Source organism: Magallana gigas, chromosome 7, assembly GCF_963853765.1.
Source record: "Magallana gigas chromosome 7, xbMagGiga1.1, whole genome shotgun sequence".
NCBI classification, from domain to species: domain Eukaryota; kingdom Metazoa; phylum Mollusca; class Bivalvia; order Ostreida; family Ostreidae; genus Magallana; species Magallana gigas.
The window spans coordinates 14,762,949-14,781,287 of NC_088859.1; the positions used below are offsets into that span (position 1 = coordinate 14,762,949).

General features: G+C 31.7%; 1 protein-coding gene across 23 annotated transcripts in view; it reads left to right on the forward strand.

Annotated features, from left to right (window-relative positions):
* The window catches only part of LOC105340330 (paired box protein Pax-5), a 53,426-nt gene extending 48,287 nt beyond the window's left edge, over positions 1 to 5,139 (forward strand). For 14 of the 23 annotated variants that reach the window (XM_066067635.1, XM_066067636.1, XM_011446316.4 and 11 more), the window contains 2 exons: positions 3,145 to 3,291; positions 3,551 to 5,139. In XM_066067635.1, coding sequence (XP_065923707.1) covers positions 3,145 to 3,291; positions 3,551 to 3,639 — 236 coding nt within the window. In that variant the 3' untranslated portion in view covers positions 3,640 to 5,139. The remainder of the gene's footprint in view (positions 1 to 3,144; positions 3,292 to 3,550) is intronic. The other 9 variants (XM_066067645.1, XM_066067653.1, XM_066067640.1 and 6 more) reach the window with 3 other exon arrangements.
* Positions 5,140 to 18,339: the final 13,200 nt, after the last annotated feature.

Sequence of the window (18,339 nt, forward strand, 5' to 3'; positions counted from 1 at the left end):
TAAAATTACCATACAATGTGCTTTTTTCTCGGCTTTCAAACTACCGCTCGGTCTTGTCTCATTCCTAAGAACACGCAGAGCATCGGGTTTGACTAATTACCCACAAATCACGGTTTCATCAGGGAAAGTAAAATTCACAATTTTTAATTTCTGTTTTTCCCCTTATTTTTATCTTCTTGAAATAATAATGTGTGTTAGCAAAAGAAAAAACAATGGGGAAATCGTTTCGTAAATCGAGATGTTTCCCCTGTGTTGTTTTCTTTTTTCCTGGATTTATGCTCATACTACCTCGGGTGCAATTCCAGAGCAAAGCTGAGCGAAAAATGCTGGTGTACATCTGACTTTAATCTTCCTTTCGATTATTCAATATGAAGAGATAAATTGCTGGATAAAAAAATTACATTCTCACTTTGTCGATACATTATTTTGCTTTGACAACAAGGATGTTCTGCTTTATCAAACGCCTTTTAAGAGATTAAAAGTTTTACACGAAAATTATGTTTGGATATCAGCATCCATAAAATCTGAAATCATTTGATCGAGGAAACAACATTTTATATTTTCGTTGGATTTTTTTGCTAAGCTTAACATGAATGATAATTCGCATTTTTATCCCACCAATAAAAATAAAACAGCATTTCCAATTGCGTTTTCCTTTATTAAATCGCAAGAAGAACTTTAATGCATCGAATCTTGCATTGTTTTAGCAGAGCAACATTAGAAGCGATGACACCCAATCAATAATAACAGGTCATTAAATTGACGCATAACCCGGGATCTCTCTATCGGGTAGGAAATGAATCATTTAACCGTCCCATATTAAACACACGGCATAATACATATGTAAATTTTTCGAAACTTGAATCGATCCCGAAGGGTTGAAATCTTCTGGGCGAGATAAACAATGTATGAAATTTGTCGCATTTAATCGAGAAAAATAAACCCCAGCTCCCGATTTATTATGTTATCTCGCGAAGCTGCATCCTATGATAAAGAAATGAGGGACGGACGCAACAAAATTAACGGGTCCTTAATGCTTTAGGTGACCGATAAAATCGTTATGTCGCGAGAGCCTACGACAGAAATACGAAACGGACGATGATACACGCGCGATAGTGTTAGCGCCATTTGCCCAATCGATACAGCATTGTAAACAGGATAACCCAGTCCGCTTCTTGATAAAATCACCATTCCCGGGAATCTTCGTCGAGATTTCGCTCTCTCTGGGATCGGATAACTCGGCAGCGAAGTCCCATACGAGCCCGATACTCAAAGAGTCCGCGATTAAACCGAAATCAGATCAGTTTATTTCACATTTCAATTTAATCTAGTCTGTTGTAGAGGTCCCTAAATAATTATGCCCAGTGGAATAGCGAGCTGTAAGTGATGATGTTGCCGACAACATCGGATATTAAATCCAACAGATCTTGGCTGTCTCATTTTGCACACATTTTGTCATATTCAAACGATCTTCTTCATCTTTTGGAACGCAAACTGTTGGGCAAAATGATTCAAAATATCACCGATACAGGCCATTATTTATTGCCCCTATCAGTGTACAGTACGAACATAAAACGGACCTTTTGCGCGACCTTTATTCAATTCGAGTCACCAAAAATGGTACTTTATTTTTGTTAGGATTGCGATCCCCAGAATTTTTCCTGGGCTATCCTATTCTCTATAATATTTAATCGCAGGCATCGGTTTATCTTTTTCACATCTTCTGTCCCATTGTGTTGGCTATTTGCCACTCTAGTATGTCTTTTCAGAGTAACACAGTACAGGAATTCGTCACCGGGGTCTATTCTCTTCCTTATCGGTCATTCATAAGACAAAGCAGACGACAAATTATCGGTCTCTGTCACGCTAGAAATGCTCCGTTCCCGCGATGGCGAACTCATTGCATGTCCGAACGGATAAATAAACCAACTGATGAATTAAACCTATTAATGCAATTTTGGTCAAAACAGAAAAAAAAACACAGGAACGGAATTTCTATTGTTTACCGTTCGACTGTGGTATTGATGTATTATACGATTTAGAAGTGATAACCTCTTTATGGTAGCCTGTGATAATATCTCTCCTGCATTCAAAGGAGGGTTCTTTTTGTATTCATGGAACATTTTCTGAGTGAATCATTCCTATTTAAAACAGCAGATACATGAAAACAGTCGAAAAGTCAATTTGAATGGGTTCACTAGTTCATGAAAATTTCTAATAGAATTCCAAGTAATTGTTAAAATTGTTTAAACAACTTTGGGCAGGGCGGCGGGTGATGAAGCATTAGTATTGTTTCGAGTTGTATTAGTATCGCATACAGAATGTTGTTTGCATACGTATTGTAATTTACTTGTTGTGACAATTTGTGCATGGATGATCGCATGTTTTCCAATATTTATTACTTTATGGGACAGTGTATATTTATTGTAAAGCTTTCATCATATATAATTGTTGTCAAGAGGACATGAAACCTGTCCCCAACATAAAACATTAATACAGAGCAGATTATACCTTACAATCATACGATACAGTTTTTTTTCTTTTAAATTGTCAAATTTCGTGTTATTTATCAAATTTTTATAAAGGACTTTTCCGTTTCTGAATAAATAATGCAAAGATACTACTTAATGAGGTCTTTTCGCATTAGAAATGCCATTATCCTGGCTGTCAAATCAATACAGAGCGACAGTTTGTCTCAGTAGTACCTTTAACTTTGCTTTTTATAGCGCATCATAGATCTAGTAAACTTAGAATTTTTTTTTAATTCTCATATTTTCACAAAAACAATATACATGTAGTCTTTTCTTAATTCATCCATGATCATAACTTTTGCTATCTATACATTATAAAAGAACATATTGTTCATTAGTAGATAGTAGAAGTAAATTATTATCAGTACTATTTACCACATTTGTATCTTGGTAAGTTTTGACTTTGTTATAGATGACTTGCCTGTTATTTGTTATAGATGACTTACCTGTTATTTGTTATAGATGACTTACCTGTTATTTGTGATAGATGACTTACCTGTTATTTGTTATAGATGACTTACCTGTTATTTGTGATAGATGACTTACCTGTTATTTGTTATAGATGACTTACCTGTTATTTGTGATAGATGACTTACCTGTTTTTTTGTTATAGATGACTCACCTGTTATTTACTCGCCTGTTGTAGGTGGGGAGTACTATAACACCGCCGGCACTGTCCCCTACACGCAGTATCAGACAGCTGCCTACCCCGCAGACCCCGCCTGGACCATGAGATACACCAACCCCACAGGTATTCTAAGTAAGTCCCTCTCAATCTGGGCATATTCAACTGATTAATTCAATATTTACTAAGACACAAGCTGCTGTTTATACTTGAGTAATCTATACCAATAATAGTGTATAACTTGCTCTTTTGTGCTTTTCAAAATTAATTCATTGTTTTCTCTCTTTATGTCACGCAAAATTATTATTAATTATTTTATGATTTTAAGGTTTCAATTTTTTGATATTTAACGATAATAATGAGATTGCTATATTTGAATTTTTCGTGGTTTCAGATACGCCATACTATTACCAAACGCCAGTCTCAGGAAGGAACGAGCCGAACACAACCGTGGCCGCATCAGCAAGTCCTTCAAAATCATAACAGTGTGCGCATGTGCAGATCGTATGACCAATACGTCAGCAACTTGATGATATTACCATATACACGTTGTGCTCGAAAAATTAAAAACCTTAATATGAGAATGGAATTTTTAAAGTCGTGGCATTATGGAAACTAGACGCTCAAGAAGATGTGTTATGTAGAAATAGATGCTTTGCATCCTTAACAAAAAAGTTTTCTATTTGATGAGACGATTTGAAGATTTCAGGAGGATTGTTTTTAATGAAAATACTGTATATGTGAAACAAACAGTGACATCGACTTTACTGTGTTTGGAATCAGATTTACAATTGTCTTACTATTTGAGGGGAGGAAGGTTACATGTATAGTGAGAAGACGAGTGATTGGATACTGTGTGTGTGGTCAGACCGTGTGTGAATGCAAACGTATCAACTGTAGATATATCCATATGTATATCTTACTTTTCATATATTATAGCCTTTGTTTTGTATACTTTTAAAGAAACCTCTCTGTACGGTAACACGTGTTCGGGAGCCCTCTTATATAGTTATCTTATCATTGTCATAAACCATCACAATTCAAGATTTTTAAAAAAATAATTGTGAGAAATTCCAAACCTTTAAAAATTGGCACAAAAAAGGCTTGGGATCTCTCCTCTGCTTGTACGAACCTAGATCATTGTGAACATTTCGAATTATATCTCAATATTTCATCAATCATGTTCTTCACTTTAATTTTGTGCAATATTTTCATTTTTTTTCCTTTTGTTTTAATTGCAAAAAAGTTGATAGCCATTCAAAACAAAACTTTTAATACACACCTCATTTCAGTATTACAGTACTCCATAAAATTATGCACGCTCAGCAAAAATGCTTAACCTTGGGAATCAAATATGATTTGCTCAATGAATAAACATAAACTCTGGGGGGGAAATTATATTCAATACTAATAATTCTATGACAGGTTTTAATAATTTATGATTATGAATCTTGCACGTGAGTTCTTCACGTGATCATTACAACAATCGCTTTTACTTTCATCGGTTTAAGATCTGCCATGATCGGTCTACAACACACAGAGATGGGTGAGAATAATGTTTAACCAAAGAAAAAAAAACTAATATACGGACAGTGTTACTGATGACTGAATCACTTGAAATCCCGATTCCCTGTGAACGGATAAGGGAAGACTCGATTTGAGCGAGTGCTAGAAAAACATTGTATGCTATTTTTCTTTTTTAAAAATTTGTATATACTTATTTCTTCAGGGTAGATCCCATTTTTTAGATCATTCCCTGTGATATTATATTGATGTACCATGACAATATTTTTTTCTCTTATCGTGATGAACAGGGACCATTTATTATTGAATCCTGTTCTTTGACAGAGTACAGAATAAAATGAAAGAATCTCTTCTTTATAAAAAATGTAATACTATTTCAAAACTCATCAATCTTAGGTATAGATATTTACAATATCATGAAATGTTTGAGTTTGCAAAATAAAATTTTGTTATACCTGATGACTTTGTTTTTGTTTTTTATTACGTCTAATTTTGGTGTTTATTTCAAAGCAATACTAAGAGGATGAAATTAGACTGCTATTAATAATTACAGATGAGGAAATGCACTATATAGTCATCATTTGCAGTTAATAAGAATTTAAATTATTTATTCTTCAATTACTTGTTGATTCGAAACGAGCATTATTTTATTGACAGATGATGTTTATTTTACTAAAAAAATCAAGCAGGCTAAAAAGAACCGGAACCAATTGCAATATTTGTAAATTTACTATCAACACCATTGTCATTGGCTGACATAATATTTTAACGAAGAGCAGTAGTCCTGCAGCAGGATTGCATTTATAGCGTTAGACACCGATAACATTGTTGTTGTTACAATTTACCGTAAAAAAAAATAACACCATTGGTATATATTTTACTCATTTATATTGTTTCCTGTTTAATGTCGCAGTATATCTACTATAGCTGCTGTTTTAAATTTAAACGAAAATATGAAGGAATTTTGTGTAAATACGTTTACCATGAGCAAGATATGAAAGTCATCAGTAAAAGGATTCAAAATATAATTCACAGATTTTTTGTATCAATTTGCACGAAATAATTTTAGAAGACTGAAAATTGGCGTAAACTATTGTATTATTTACCTCATTTTAATAAAACAAACTAGATATCTTTAAAAACCTGAAAAGCCACTTAGATATTCTACTTCTAACTTTGACTTTGTTTACGTTAAGGGTTATATTGAAATTATTCCAGTTGAGTTTAATCCATAATAAAAGTGTAAAAATAACCTGATATTCACTGTAAAACTACAGGCCAAGACAACTTTTAACTATTATGCAGGTTTTTACAAATTCAATTTAAAAGGAAATGGTATGTTAACTATTTTTCCATGGATAAAACTTCATTTAACTTATAAAAAACATATATATATATATATATATATATATATATATATATATATATATATATATATATATATATATATATATATATATATATATATATATATATATATGGAATTCTTTGTTTAAAAAAAACTGATCATCTTGTCAATTATTAGTTGATATATACAGAACAGCTTTAAGCATTACTGTTAGAGTACTTTTACAATAAAGCACTGTATGTTTCCGTAATTAGTTAGCAACGCCGCATAAACACCGTTTTTATTGATGGGGTAACTCAAAATCAACATCCCTGTCTATTTCATTTATAAAATACAGTTTTCCTCATTAATTTTTGAAACATAAAAAGCAACACAGGCATTGTGATTGTTGTTCATATTCTAGATACAACTCAGGACCTTTGCATACTGGTTAATATAACACGCGTGCGCTCTTGAAAAGCTTAGACAATGTACGTGTACCAAACTGATAGATACAATATAAGGTTACTGCTATAGTCGAGAAATCGACACTGTATCACTCCCTCTGTATATGAAAGTAATTACTGGAAATATGTATCATAACTCGTTAATAATTAAACTCGATAATTACACCCCTAAGATCGATGGGATATCCGTTAATAATAGACCTAATCATTGTGATTAAAAATTCTTCACGCAAAATGTTTGTACGTAGTGTTTTGCAAACTGACAGGTTTGGAAACTTCATTTTTGAAGTAGAAGACTACCGATATGTTGTATACATATAGAAAGTCCAATATCAATGATGATTTTTTCCAAAGTGCAGGAATTTTATATACCACTTAAACGAGAAACTTAAGCAATTGTTATTTGGATCAGGGATGTATATATATGCGTCCCTGGTTGGATACATTTAATCAAGATAAACTTTTCAAGCAACATGATTTTCCAATGAGCTTATCAGTACATATTAACTATTCTTCTTGTGACTGCTGTCAAACAACTAACCCCATTAGGTTTTAATTGTTTTTTTTTATTCATTAAATGAGTTAAATGGTCATTGGATCATTTTGGGCTATTTTAACCTCCTATCAAGAAGAGCTCTATATTAAAAAGACCAGGAAAATATTCAAATTAGATTAGATATTAAAGCTGTAACAGTCAGGTTCTTTCTTTACAGTACAACAGTGGATAGAAACATCGTTTCGGACTCTTAGAAAGTCTGTTTTTTCGACCAGACATATTGTTCTCAGTCAATAGTAATACTGTCTAATCTCTCAGCAAACTATTACGAAAAGTATGCCATGCATGCAATTAAGTAATACGCTTATGTTTGTTTATGTATGTATTCTATGCTGATTAACATTTCTATTAAATAAAAAAAAACTAATAGAGAACCCTTTTTTGTCTCAATCAACGTTTATCATAAATATACATGTATCGTGATTTCATTTTCGAGTTAAATATGAAAAAAGAGGAAAGTGAATCTTTGTCCAAAATGAAAAAGATATTTGAATAATCATTAGATTAGAATTGTTGAACAAAAGCCAAACTTCCGATATTTCTGCTTTTCAATTCAGTCAAAATTTGCAATATTATCACAGACGCAATTTTATCAATCTTTAGAAAACCGCCAGTTAATTGCCTTAACCTAAATTTAATTTCTAACGAACACATGACATATTTTATTTATCAATAAGCATATATTGATATAATTCACTATATTGCGCAATCATCACCTTTGAGGATTTGATTTTCGTGAGGTTTAATTAATGTGAACAATCGATACAACTAACCTGTTCAAATCAAATATATCTCCTCCCAACTTAAACATATTATTTACACGACCCTTTCCCTTGGAGTATTAACTATTTGAAATGAAACTTTACCAGTAATATTACTTTCGATGGTATTGTTTCACCATTTCCTGCAATCATTAATGAATTGTAAAGCATGAAACTACTTTTTTGTCTATCGTATTCATCACTTCATTAAACAAATTGTTTTCGCTCAAATAAAAGCTTTTCCCACATTAGAAACACATGAAGCAGTTTATTTGCACAATTTACATTTATAACCAGTGCTAATTAAATTTCCTCCCCAAAAGACCAAATAACAACCAATCGACAGGAGAAAAAACAAAATTTATATGAAACAAGCATGCCACGATGTCAAAGCTGTCATGCAAATTTCAAATCTAAATTGAAGAAAAAAATTACAGTTGCTTTTTCTGCAATGCTCATGTAACAATCCCATGTTTGTTTCAATATTATATTGGCATTCTTCCCCTCTGTGTGCAAGTTATTTTTCTATCAAATATGTCGACATGCATGATAAATATGTTGACATGCAAGACAAATATGTTGACATGCAAAATAGTTATGTCAACATGATGCATAACTATTTTGACATGCAAGAAAATTGCAATAAGATGAAAAAATTTTAAAACGCTCAAAAAACATCAAATGTCGCCCACGTGACTTCCAACCTGCTAGATGCTACTATATTAATAGTGCCTGTTTGGGAGGGTAACAGTTGAAATTGACATCCCGAGAAAACCATTGTCAACCGACGCGAAGCGGAGGTTGACAATGGTTTTCGAGGGGTGTCAATTTCAACTGTTATCCTCCCAAACAGGCACTATTTATTTTGTTATACTGAATGTCTTTTTTAAAATTTTTAAGAAAATTTTACTGCTTTTATATAGAAATATCGTGAATTCTACAGCGAACCGTACGCGCATAATTTTCGCGCATGTAACATTTTTTAATGTTACCCGTTGCCAAGTGCGTTGCTAACGCTGAGGGTAATATAAAATATTAATAACTGCGTCTTAACCAATCAGATTTCAGTATTTAACATGAAAGAATAACAATTATTTTTGTTGCATGCAACTTCTTTATGTCAACATGCAACTTCTTTATGTCAACATGCAACTTCTTTATGTCAACATGCAACTTCTTTCGCGTTATGTTTACATGCATTGTATGGTTATCTTGACATGCTAGAAAAATATGTTGACATGCAACTTGATTATGTCAGCATGCAACTTATATATTTTGACATGCAAATTAGTTATGTTAACATGCACGCAAATTATTTATGTTGCAGTATGATATAAATATGTTGACATGCAATTTACATGTATTTATTCAACAACCTGTTAACAAAATAGTTAAATTGCATGTCAACTATGTTGACTGTCAACAGCTTTATCTCGCATGTTGACATAAATAAATAGCGTGTTGAAATATTTATCTTGCATGTCAAAATTACTAAGTCGCATATCAACATAATTATTCATCTCGTATGTCAACTATATAAATAGCATGTTGTAAGTCAAATATGGGCAATATATTTGTTGTGTTTTGTTTTTTTTTTTTTTACAGATTTTGAACAATTTTGATCTGATTGCAATTGTCTTGCATATTATACTGCATGTTGACATAACTATCTTGCGTGTCGACATATTTGATAATTAAAAAACTTTCACAAAAAGGTCAGAAGTATGCCACCATACAATCTTAAAATTTTACCCCTGATGAAAGATTCATTGCTTAGTGAGTAGATTTGAAATGTAATGGGAAATGATTGGCTATTGTTTAGTTAATACACAAGATGCTACATTTAGTTTTGTCAACTTATATTCCTCAAAACATTACGAGTGTTAACCCTTTTATATTTCTTTTACTCTTTTAAGCTTGAATTCGTGTACATGAATTTTGTGATTATATAAGAGAGAGAGAGAGAGAGAGAGAGTACTAAAAAAAATCAGGATGCTGATGATAAAATATTTCCTCATCTTCACGCAATTTCATAGGATATTTTTAAAAATAATATGTAGATGATATACCGACATCAAATGTTGCATTAACCTTTTATTAGCACGAAATTCAGTATTTCTGCTCCTCGGCAAAATTCCGTATCAAAGCTTTGCCGGCTCTTTCCTTATTACTTTACACAACGAATCTCGCTTCCTTGTGAAAAAAAAAACCATCACGTAAAAAAGGGAAACAGTTGATATCAAAGGTGTTAAAATAATGTAATGGTTTTGTACCAGCAAGTTCTATGGATGGTAGTCTTTTTATCAAAATCTAAAGTCACAGGCTAATAACTTACTCATTTTTCTTCTTTTTTTTCATTAAATATAAGTCAGTGAACTATTTTAAACAGGAGTTATCATCTCAATAATATAGCACTAAAAAAGAATTTAGATACAAATTTAAAAAAACAAAAACCCGTGTATTTTAAGAAGGCTCCATGGCCATGAGCATTTATGATTTTCTTATGAAGAAGAGCTCCATATAAAAATAAAAGAAAATATTCAAACTAGTCATTACCAAATAAAATTTGATAGTTAAAATCTTGCTTTCTTAAAAATTAAAGTAGATTTGACGGGTTTTTTTTTTACCACCAAGCCTTCTTCATTGAAATTCATGCAGTCCAAAAAATGTCGACCAAGGTTAACACTCTATAGCTTCCTTCAAGTGATGATATCTTAGAGTAAATATTTATAGTATTGCCTATATATCTATGTCTAAAATTTCCCATTTGGGGCCAAATCTTTTTATTCTTGAAACATAACTTTTCTTACAAAACAAAAAATTCCAGCATATCATCTTGTTAATATGTATGCATACACATTTCAATAACCGAAACATTATGAATCAATATTTTGTTTAATTAAAATACTAGGTAATGTTAGAACACTTTTGAACGTTTTTAATGTAAGAATATTCAACAGCTGAGTACATTGTTAACGTCATTAAATTATTATCATACAATTCAAAATAGTTTACTGAAAAAAAATGAATTAATAAACCAATGAAATATAAGAAAATGATCAAATTACAATACAAGATCTAAAGTAATAACAAACCCTTTTTATAGTCTAAAGAACATACTTGCAATGTAAGTAAAACATTTATTTGAAAAAAATTATTTCACACATTAAAAAAAAAGATTTAATTCACTATAAATAGTATATGGACAATCATACACCAATAAGTATATACGCATATATTGTACATGTATCATTACACACGTATAGTTCGTACATGCACTGCTACACACGTATCGTACATGTACTATTACACTGCAATTGCACTTAGCTGTAACGTTGTCTTTTGTCTCGGTAACTTATTTGACTATTTTTAGCATCAGTGCTTCTTTTGTTACTTTTTCACAATATCAATATGAATTAGGGTTTAATTTCAAGAAATTTAATCGATTTAGTAATCATAAATTGGACATTTTTTTAATTTTTGCATTATAGTGTAAATTTGGTACAATACTGTTTCTTTTCTATATCTATTGATGATATTTTAGTAAAAAAAACAGCGAGAATATTTATTTGAAAACAATTTTAATCCAACGAAATTACAATGATGACATCAGGAAAAAGAAACTTGTTAACCATTTCTTGAGCTGGGAGCTAGGTATAATGAGGGAAAAAACACAAATTAAAAATCAGTTTTTTTCAATTAGTATTATTGAGAGGGATATTGACACCGAAACGATAATCTCCTACCTACTTTCATATCGGTATCACTCTGATACTAAAATTGGTAAGGACCTTCTGATTTTCAATTTTGATATCGTTTAAATGATTACGAAATCAGCACTTAATATCAGATCCAGAAATTAACTGATTGGAGATGTAATTTCCCATAGGAACTAACAAGGGTCGCTGTCAGGACTGGAAATTCCTTTGGTATGCCCGAAACGTTCCTCAATCGATTCATAAGTCACTCGCTTCAACACTTTTGAAATAAATGGGAAAAGATATCTGCCTTAATATTTTATCTCCATTAATGATCTGAGAGAGACGGCGCTTTTTTGAATTGATACCTTCTATTTTTTCTCCATTATGTTAGGGATGACCTATCATATCTCTGGAAATTAAGGCTGTATGTTATTAACAAAAAAAGAGACAGACAATCTCTTTCACCTTCAATTTTACTTTTAATGACTTTTTTTTAATAAAATAGTTTTTATAATGGTTCTTGCATCAAGATGTTCACATATTACCCCCACCCCCTCTTTCTCAGGTTAGTAATTTGTTTAGAACGAATGTTATAAAGATAAAAAAGACAGACAATCCCTTTCACTTTCAATTTTACTTTTAATTAATTTATTTTAATAAAATAGTTTTTATTGTGGTTGTTGCATCAAGATGTAAGCATAATTATCCCCCTTCCCCTCTTTCTCAGGTTAGTAATTTGTTTAGACGAAGCAAATTAACTCTCTCTCTCTCTCTTTCTCTCTCTCTCTCTCTTTTACAGTGACATACTTTGTATTTTGAAGTACTTCAGTCGCTTTAAAGTCGAGGATAGGATACAAGTAAAGATTGGCTTAATTGTCATGCAAATACAAGAAAACGAATAAAAGTTAAAATGATATTTAAGAGACGCCTACAAAAGAAATTTTATGGATCTTTCATCTTGAAGTCATTAGCATTTCGACAATATTTGATTACTGGGGTCTATGTCGACTTATAGAGTTATAATACTTAACTAACAGAAGGTTGATGCAAATATACTTTTATGAATCAGCAATTTTTTTTTCTTCTCAAGACCATCGCTGTTTGCCAATAGTGACTTGGAAAATTGTTTAAGATCCTATACGATTTACATCAAAGCAAAACAGAATTACACCATATATAAAAAAAAATATGAAGTGGATAAGATGAAAGCGTTTTAAGTCGCGTAATTATTTCCTTTCCATATTACTTCGCCCTATCGCAATCCATCATATTCATCGTTTTCTATTGAGGTAAATCAGAATGTCCAATCTTTGTAAATGTACCTTTAATAAAAAGAAAAAACACAGGTGAGAGAAACATTTTTTCAGCAATTTACAGGCGACGTGCCTGCATATTCAGAAAGATCTCTTAGGTGCGATAGAATTCATCCCTGAGTTTATGTGCTAATTAGCGAGAATTTTTTCGAGACAGAATTTATAGTAGTTAACTTATAATTTTCTTTATAATAGAAAGTGTACAAAAAAGTTACATGAATTTGAATTATGATAAAAAATATCTCTTTTGTATGGTTCAGAATGGATTGTGATGCAAATGTTTCTAGGTAGGAGATGTGATTATTGTGACAATGCAGTTTCATATGCACATCTGGTTCAAAGTTAAAATAGGTGTGTTTGGATTTAAATGATAATTAGAAACTTGGCTTTTTTTACGAAATGTTAAAATGTTTAATTTTACAATAAAACTTTCATTTTACGGCCTCTTTCCCACCATTGTTTGACAAAGGGGAGGGTAGAAATCATTATAAGAATACTTAAATGAACCACAATTAAAGCAAGTCCTTGTACAGATAAGAAATTACTTTCTGAAGATCATGATGGTTGTCAACTGCCAAATTTGTCCACTTCCTCACCAATAGACAACATACAGGTAGTCATAAGGATAGACAGGTGTTGAAATCTCAATTCATTCTTATACGATTCTTTTTTTCGGGGGGGGGGGCTTTTTTCACCGAAACAACCAAATATGCAATAGCAATGTCGGTATTACAAGTATTCTGCAGGCTTTCAGATATGATATGAGAGAGAGAGAGAGAGAGAGAGAGAGAGAGAGAGAGAGAGAGAGAGAGAGAGAGAGATTGTGACGACAAATTATTTGTAAAAAACATAACAAAACAATGATGTAGCTACAGGCCCTGTATCTTTCTGTTGATTAAGACATGGTTTTTACCGATGTTTATCCCTTAATGGAAGCTGCTGTAACAAGCCTTGCTTGGTTATCTTGCAATGAGATCAACTTGATACAAAATGGGTCTTTTTATTCTTTAATATGGGACGATGTCATCTCTAATGGACCGTTTGAATTAGTTCGCTAGTCGTCCTTTCAAACTTGCTTTTACGTGTGTTATGCGACTAGTAGTGTGAGCTGTGTTCTATCGTATTAAAAATGATAGTGCCGTGATAATACAGCTAAAAATACGTGTTCATTCTTTTAGCCCTGATAATACAACATTTAGCAGTTTGGAATAATTAACATGCTATTAACATCACAATCTGGGGCGCAAAGTTCTTTTTCTTCTTTAAAAAATGATGAAAATCAAAAAAAAAAAAAAAATGTCAGTCAACGGATGTCGTGAATATTTTATCGACTGAGGGATTGTTTTAGTTTGCAGTTTAAAATTTCAACACATTATTCTTATTTTCCAGCCAGAATTCATAAAAAGAGATTTAATAATTAAAACTTCAATGCGCTGCAAAACACATAAAACATTGTCAAATATTAGAAATGCTTAAAAAAGCACGTTTTTGGTATTATAGTACAATGTAATAAAAAATATATAAAAACATCAATGCATCTATAAAAAAGTTGAAATATTTAAAAACTATTTCTTCTACATTACAATAAATCAGACGGTTTCTTTGTCGTAGTGAGAGCAAATTATTAATATATTGAATGACTAAGCACCTGGCGATAACGACAAAAAACCTTCTATACAACAGTCAATAGGCCCATAGATCCATATCTCCAAGGCATTTCTACCCAATTATTGTACTTTGATAAGGAAAATTATACAATTGATAAATGAAAAGATAGAGCATGATTTGGAAATAACATTTCTGGATAATTTGCTATGAATATAAATGTACAGAAGACGAGACGGATAGAGAGGGAGAGAAAAAAAAACCCATATTTTGTAAAATATGCATACAAATGGCGGTTTTGTTAAATGTAGAGAACACCATTATGATCATTTTCTCTGATGTAGATTTTTTTTTTGTAATTTTATAGCAAAATTAATCTTCCATACGATTTCTTGTTAAAGAACTTGAAAAATATTTAGGTCATTACATGTTCGACATTAAAATCATATAAGCTCGATTTTTTTCTCGAAAAATCAGCGTTTTGACGGGTTTCCACAAGGATACTTCGAATCCAAATCCATTCAATGGAACCTGTATATGTAATATATATACCGGTATGTATTCGTAATCCACAATTCAATTGCTGTTAAAATTAAGATCATAGAGAAAACTACTCAAAAGTAATAAAAACAAAAAACCCTTTTATATTCATATCCCAATTTTCTGTGCGAAATAAAATTTAACAAAAGTAATCTTGTTTCAATATTAAACTTCTACAATTTGTTTAAAGGGAAGTTTAAAAAGTAATGAATCTCTTTCAAATTCATATACCATTTTTTTCTCCCACGAGACCTATCAATATGCCCCCTGCCATTTTTGGTATCCGGAAGTACAAACTGTTTATATTCATGTATACCAAATTAGGTATGCGTACCTGTTTAACAGCACTGATTCGTTAAGCACCAATTAGCGAATAAGGTCATCCCCTTTAGAGTACCCATGAACATTGAGTTTCCTGCTTAATTTACTTTTAAATACTAATTACGTAGACCAAGAGGGAATTGATCCTATGCGAAGACAGGCTATATGCATATATTCATTGTCTCTAAAACCTCCTTTTAATTTGGAGTTTCATTGGATTTCCATGGTTAGCTACAAAGTAAAACCTAATCTAGCATTTTTAAAATATACATAAAATCCCATAAATTTTTGATAACACAATTTCCAAAATAGAAATATTTGTCAAAAAAAGGACTCCTGACGGTATTCCTAAATATTTCCCTTCGCTGTGTAACAACTATATTACAACTAATTCACATTATACGATAAAAATCTGCAGATCGGTAAAAATAGATTATTGATGAAGATATCGCCAAACAAATTAAGATATTATTTCTCCTCACATTTTCCTATTTGTGTGCATGTATCGTTCAAACGGAAAATTTGCTTCGTGGGTCAGGTTTCCTTTAATATATACCTTCTGTGTTCTTAACCGTAAATCAACCACGGGCCAGGCTTACCTAAGCGAAGTCAAGTCTCGCGAGATAAACTATGATAGGTCCATCACAATTAGGAGCATTGGCATCAATTAAAGGGTATAATTGTGTGAAATTTAATCTACCAGAAGAGGTTACCTAGTACTTTTCTGTCGTCTGATGTATCAATGGAGGGACATCATCAAGATCTATTTTCAGTACCCCCCCCCTTGTTTTATTTTTAGGTAGACGATACTAATTTTTCCAACCAATATTCTATAATGAATAATCCTCTTTATGAATTTATTGTCTTTTTTTCTGTCTAAAATTCGGGTAGCTTTAAATATACCTAATGATGTTCCTAAATTTTGCGTCATTTTTCAAGAAATGATAATATTTTACAATTAAGTTTTGAACATATTTTATTGAATAAACCAAAAGTATTGGAAATAATTTCTTGCAAATTGCTTTCTAGATATCTTCCTTTTTGCTACTTTGTCAATGTAGGTTTGTTTAACTAACTAAATCAGCATTTATGAAGTAGTAAACCAGTTTACGTTTTACACTATACGTCCTCTGAAAAGCATCAGCGCAGATCTAGGACAATAAGGGCATTTTCATTTTCCTCGTTCTGATTTGCACGCGTCAATGACTGACCTTTGCAAAACATATGTAAATAAGATCATTAGTGTGTGAGTAATTACTGTGACATCATCAGATTCTGTGTAAATTACACTATGAGATCATCAGATTTTGTTGGAGATCAAAAGTTTGTGGTCCCTCTGGTTCTCTGATCAGACGAATTGTGTATTAATGATTGACATACAGATCTAGAAACTCCGATGACCATTTTTTATAGCAAAATATGGTACAGCTAGTATATATGTACTTGTACTACTGTGTGGTGTTGTAAACCATTTCAGTATTTTCAAATTTGTGTTGACAAGCTACATCGAATTTTAGACCAAATGAATGATGAAGAAGTTACATACATGTACACATACAAGTGTGTGATTCAAGATGTCGTCTGCCAGGTTTGTCGGACATACTGACATCAATCGCACAGAGGGGGTATTTTTTCTATATGACACGTAATTCTGACACATAATACAGATTTCTGTTTCAGAATACTGGTTTTTGTGGTTGGGAATTCGAACACGCTCCAATTATTGAAGCTATGGTTTGAACAAGCTACAATCATCGAAGCCATGGTTTCGCAAGATTAGGTTAGGGCACGTTCGGTTAGAGCGTCAGATTGGACCAATAAAGTGGATAAAACAACTAAAATATTTAAAAAAAAGCATGTTTATCTATTATTATTATATATTTATACAAAAAAGTCGAAGTGTGAACTTTTGAGTTCATTGCTACCATAAACCTATAGCTCAAACTTCATTCTTATACCGTGTATTTTACTTCAAATCGTAAAAATATCTTGTACACATGTCAGAAGAAGAATATTATTATTATATTATATATATTATTTTATTCATAATTTTTGTACACCATGTATTTTATCAATTCGGATGATCACTGGATTTGCCCAAGCTGTACTTTTGAAACAAATCTTTTTTTTAACATTCAATTAAATTCAACAAAGTTCATTTAAATTTTATACTCGTAAAAAAAGCCGGATTCATTTCATGACATTAAATTCGTTACAACTTTATTTCAAAGAGTTTTAGTACCCTATCGATCAACTCTGAAAAATGAGAATTCATTGCGGGAAGACTAAAAATGTACTTCAACAATATACTAGAGCTTATGCATTAGTGAATCGTTAAAATGGATGAAATAAAATGGGAGAGTTTAAGTCAGGAGGAAAAAATCAAAGCCCATCCTACTTCTGGTACTTTAGTATACATGTGTTAATCTGTTCCCCTTTCTACCAACCTCCTAAACACCCCCCCCCCCAACAAAAATTTTTTACAAAAACACGCATTTTAAATTCGATTTCTAATCTCTGGGGTTTTTTCTCGAGTTTAATGGTGTATTGCACATGTGGTTTAAAAAGCTTTCTAATCCATATGTTGCATTGGCAAGGATACACTCTTATTTCATAAGTACGCATCTTTACAGCAAATACGCTCAATTTCGTCTCATTTACCCATTAAAACGGCTGTTACAAATCTTAATTACTTTTTCCATGAAAGAAATATATTTCAAGTATTCAATGTTCAAATAAAATTAAAAAAAAACGAATCACATATTTTCCGACTGCAAATGAAAAAAAGTATCAGTGCTTACTTTACCAATTTTTATTGACTTGTAACATGCGTCTCTACGTAACAATTAAAGTAACGCGGATTGCATTTATAGCCACTTGTCAAATCCCTTTCTTGAAAAAAGAAGGTTTTTTTTTTTAAAGAATGATTCTATTTCCTCTTTGACGTCCCTTCACTTCATTAATTGATCTTGCGTATTCATACACCAAAGAGTACAACAGTATGACACCTTGGTGTTAAGAAACCACAAACAAAACCAAATAAGAATTCAAAACAAAGTTTCCCTCGA